The sequence below is a fragment of the Oncorhynchus keta genome, unplaced genomic scaffold, assembly GCF_023373465.1.
Source record: "Oncorhynchus keta strain PuntledgeMale-10-30-2019 unplaced genomic scaffold, Oket_V2 Un_contig_687_pilon_pilon, whole genome shotgun sequence".
Taxonomy (NCBI): Eukaryota; Metazoa; Chordata; class Actinopteri; order Salmoniformes; family Salmonidae; genus Oncorhynchus; species Oncorhynchus keta.
Window position 1 is genome coordinate 65,001 of NW_026289120.1, and position 5,000 is coordinate 70,000.

The 5,000-nt window shown below is 49.2% G+C and overlaps 1 protein-coding gene across 1 annotated transcript in view; it reads left to right on the plus strand.

Annotated features, from left to right (window-relative positions):
- Window positions 1-5,000, plus strand: part of LOC127926122 (adhesion G protein-coupled receptor L3-like) — a gene marked incomplete at both ends in the record, with an annotated part of 157,941 nt that overhangs the window by 62,408 nt on the left and 90,533 nt on the right. Inside the window, one exon of the mRNA XM_052511495.1 lies at window positions 763-801. Coding sequence (XP_052367455.1) covers window positions 763-801 — 39 coding nt within the window. The remainder of the gene's footprint in view (window positions 1-762; window positions 802-5,000) is intronic.

Consider the following 5,000-nt stretch of genomic DNA (forward strand, 5'->3'; position numbering starts at 1 on the left):
AGGCAGGGGAAGAGAGGCAGGAGGAAGGAGAGGCAGGAGGAAGGAGAGGCAGGGGGAGGAGAGGCAGGGGGAGGAGAGGCAGGGGGAGGAGAGGCAGGGGCAAGGAGAGGCAGGAGGAAGGAGAGGCAGGGGGAGGAGAGGCAGGGGGAAGGAGAGGCAGGAGGAAGGAGAGGCAGGAGGAAGGAGAGGCAGGGGGAAGGAGAGGCAGGAGGAAGGAGAGGCAGGAGGAAGGAGAGGCAGGAGGAAGGAGAGGCAGGAGGGAGGAGAGGCAGGGGGAGGAGAGGCAGGGGGAAGGAGAGGCAGGAGGAAGGAGAGGCAGGAGGAAGGAGAGGCAGGGGGGAGGGAGAGGCAGGGGGAAGGAGAGGCAGGAGGAAGGAGAGGCAGGGGGAAGGAGAGGCAGGGGGAAGGAGAGGCAGGAGGAAGGAGAGGCAGGGGGAGGAGAGGCAGGAGGAAGGAGAGGCAGGAGGAAGGAGAGGCAGGAGGAAGGAGAGGCAGGAGGAAGGAGAGGCAGGAGGAAGGAGAGGCAGGAGGGAGGAGAGACAGGAGGAAGGAGAGGCAGGAGGAAGGAGAGGCAGGAGGAAGGAAGCGTCTTCCTTAATGACTGACTGTTTCCTTAATGACTGACTGTTTCATTCACAGAGATCCTGTTCAATTAGTGCTTAGTAGAAGTAGTATTGTTTTATATCTGTCTCTATGGTGTGGTTAATGACCTGTGTGTTGTGTGGTTGTGTGTGGTGCTAACCAACCTGTCTGGGTTTACAGCTGCAGAAGAGAGAGAGGTTCTGCAGGTTTTTTCTCCAGGTATTTCAGCCTTCCTATCTGTCATATTTATTCACCTCCCTCAACGACAGCATGCCTGCTGCATATTGAAAGCATTGCACGTCAAGGCAGCGCTGTGCATAGAATCATAATTCTATGGTGCCGTGGTTTGGGTTGTCTTATCATTTTTTATTGGATATAAAACCCTTTGAAGAGTGAGTTCATTGACAGAGATATATTTTGGAATGATTCTCTCTATTGTAGAATTCTAGAGTTGTGTTCCAGAACTCTCCAGTTCTATTCCATGAGGATAGAATCCTCAGCCCTCTGTGATGTCATCATTAGAACTACAGAGAAGGCTCCATTAATACAAGGTCTAATATGCTCCTCAAAGGGTTCGCTGAAGGTTTTTTGATGTTGTGTTAGCTTTTTGTGTGCCTTTATATACCATTATTTTTAATAATAATAAAAAAAGAGTTATATCTAGAACCTAAAACAATCCTTTGGCTGTCCCGGTTAGGAAAACCCTTTGAAGAACCCTTGTTGGTTCCAGGCAGAACCATTTTCGTTCCAAGTAGAACTGTTTTGGGTTCCAGAACCCTTTCCACCCTTTTGGAACCCTTCATAAAAGTTGATTCCTGTTGACTCTTTGATAAGATTTGTTTTTATCATCACTACAATGCTACTGTAAATCATTCAGCTGGATGTTAATACACCTGTTAATACCTGTCATTAACACACCCTGCCATTAATACACCCTGCCATTAATACACCCTGCCACTAAAACACCCTGCCATTAACACACCCTGCCATTAATACACCCTGCCATTAACACACCCTGCCATTAATACACCCTGTCATTAATACACCCTGCCATTAATACACCCTGCCATTAATACACCCTGGTATTAACACACCCTGCCATTAACACACCCTGTCATTAACACACCCTGTCATTAATACACCCTGCCATTAATACACCCTGCCATTAACACACCCTGCCATTAATACACCCTGCCATTAACACACCCTGCCATTAATACACCCTGCCATTAACACACCCTGCCATTAATACACCCTGCCATTAACACACCCTGTCATTAATACACCCTGCCATTAATACACCCTTAAAACACCCTGCCATTAACACACCCTGCCATTAATACACCCTGCCATTAACACACCCTGTCATTAATACACCCTGTCATTAATACACCCTGCCATTAATACACCCTGCCATTAATACACCCTGGTATTAACACACCCTGCCATTAACACACCCTGTCATTAATACACCCTGCCATTAATACACCCTGCCATTAATACACCCTGGTATTAATACACCCTGATATTAATACACCCTGCCATTAACACACCCTGCCATTAATACACTCTGCCATTAATACACCCTGCCATTAATACACCCTGCCATTAATACACTCTGCCATTAATACACCCTGCCATTAATACACCCTGCCATTAATACACCCTGCCATTAATACACCCTGCCATTAATACACCCTGGTATTAATACACCTGCCATTAATACACTCTGCCATGAATACACCCTGCAATTAATACACCCTGCCATTAATACACCCTGCCATTAATACACCCTGGTATTAATACACCTGCCATTAATACACTGCCATTAATACACCCTGCCATTAACACACCCTGCCATTAATACACCCTGCCATTAATACACCCTGCCATTAATACACCCTGCCATTAATACACCCTGGTATTAATACACCCTGGTATTAATACACCCTGATATTAATACACCCTGCCATTAATACACCCTGCCATTAATACACTCTGCCATTAATACACTCTGCCATTAATACACTCTGCCATTAATACACTCTGCCATTAATACACCCTGGTATTAACACACCCTGTCATTAACACACCCTGCCATTACTACCCTGCCATTAATACACCCTGCCATTAATACACCCTGCCATTAATACACCCTGCCATTAATACACTCTGCCATTAATACACTCTGCCATTAATACACCCTGCCATTAATACACCCTGCCATTAATACACCCTGCCATTAATACACCCTGGTATTAATACACCCTGCCATTAATACACCCTGCCATTAATACACCCTGCCATTAATACACCCTGCCATTAATACACCCTGCCATTAATACACCCTGCCATTAATACACCTGCCATTAATACATTTAACACACCCTGTCATTAACACACCCTGGTATTAATACACCCTGCCATTAATACACATTTACATTACATTTAAGTCATTTAGCAGACGCTCTTATCCAGAGCGACTTACAAATTGGTGCATACACCTTATGACAACCAGTGGAACAGCCACTTGCATCTAAATCTTGTTGGGGGGGAGAAGGATTACCTACCCTTACTTACCCTATCCTAGGTATTCCTTGAAGAGGTGGGGTTTCAGGTGTCTCCGGAAGGTGGTGATTGACTCCGCTGTCCTGGCGTCGTGAGGGAGTTTGTTCCACCATTGGGGGCCAGAGCAGCGAACAGTTTTGACTGGGCTGAGCGGGAACTGTACTTCCTCAGTGGTAGGGAGGCGAGCAGGCCAGAGGTGGATGAACGCAGTGCCCTTGTTTGGGTGTAGGGCCTGATCAGAGCCTGGAGGTACTGAGGTGCCGTTCCCCTCACAGCCCGTAGGCGAGCACCATGGTCTTGTAGCGGATGCGAGCTTCAACTGGAAGCCAGTGGAGAGAGCGGAGGAGCGGGGTGACGTGAGAGAACTTGGGAAGGTTGAACACCAGACGGGCTGCGGCGTTCTGGATGAGTTGTAGGGGTTTAATGGCACAGGCAGGGAGCCCAGCCAACAGCGAGTTGCAGTAATCAAGACGGGGAGATGACAAGTGCCTGGATTAGGACCTGCGCCGCTTCCTGTGTGAGGCAGGGTCGTACTCTGCGGATGTTGTAGAGCATGAACCTACAGGAACGGGACACCGCCTTGATGTTAGTTGAGAACGTCAGGGTGTTGTCCAGGATCACGCCAAGGTTCTTAGCGCTCTGGGAGGAGGACACAATGGAGTTGTCAACCGTGATGGCGAGATCATGGAACGGGCAGTCCTTCCCCGGGAGGAAGAGGAGCTCCGTCTTGCTGAGGTTCAGCTTGAGGTGGTGATCCGTCATCCACACTGATATGTCTGCCAGACATGCAGAGATGCGATTCGCCACCTGGTCATCAGAAGGGGGAAAGGAGAAGATTAATTGTGTGTCGTCTGCATAGCAATGATAGGAGAGACCATGTGAGGTTATGACAGAGCCAAGTGACTTGGTGTATAGCGAGAATAAGAGAGGGCCTAGAACAGAGCCCTGGGGGACACCAGTGGTGAGAGCGCGTGGTGAGGAGACAGATTCTCGCCACGCCACCTGGTAGGAGCGACCTGTCAGGTAGGACGCAATCCAAGCGTGGGCCGCGCCGGAGATGCCCAACTCGGAGAGGGTGGAGAGGAGGATCTGATGGTTCACAGTATCGAAGGCAGCCGATAGGTCTAGAAGGATGAGAGCAGAGGAGAGAGAGTTAGCTTTAGCAGTGCGGAGCGCTCCGTGATACAGAGAAGAGCAGTCTCAGTTGAATGACTAGTCTTGAAACCTGACTGGTTTGGATCAAGAAGGTCATTCTGAGAGAGATAGCGGTAGAGCTGGCCAAGGACGGCACGCTCAAGAGTTTTGGAGAGAAAAGAGAGAAGGGATACTGGTCTGTAGTTGTTGACATCGGAGGGATCGAGTGTAGGTTTTTTCAGAAGGGGTGCAACTCTCGCTCTCTTGAAGACGGGAGGGACGTAGCCAGCGGTCAGGGATGAGTTGATGAGCGAGGTGAGGTAAGGGAGAAGGTCTCCGGAAATGGTCTGGAGAAGAGAGGAGGGGATAGGGTCAAGCGGGCAGGTTGTTGGGCGGCCGGCCGTCACAAGACGCGAGATTTCATCTGGAGAGAGAGGGGAGAAAGAGGTCAGAGCATAGGGTAGGGCAGTGTGAGCAGAACCAGCGGTGTCGTTTGACTTAGCAAACGAGGATCGGATGTCATCGACCTTCTTTTCAAAATGGTTGACGAAGTCATCTGCAGAGAGGGAGGAGGGAGGGGGGGAGGATTCAGGAGGGAGGAGAAGGTGGCAAAGAGCTTCCTAGGGTTAGAGGCAGATGCTTGGAACTTAGAATGGTAGAAAGTGGCTTTAGCAGCAGAGACAGAGGAGGAAAATGTAGAGAGGAGGGAGTGAAAG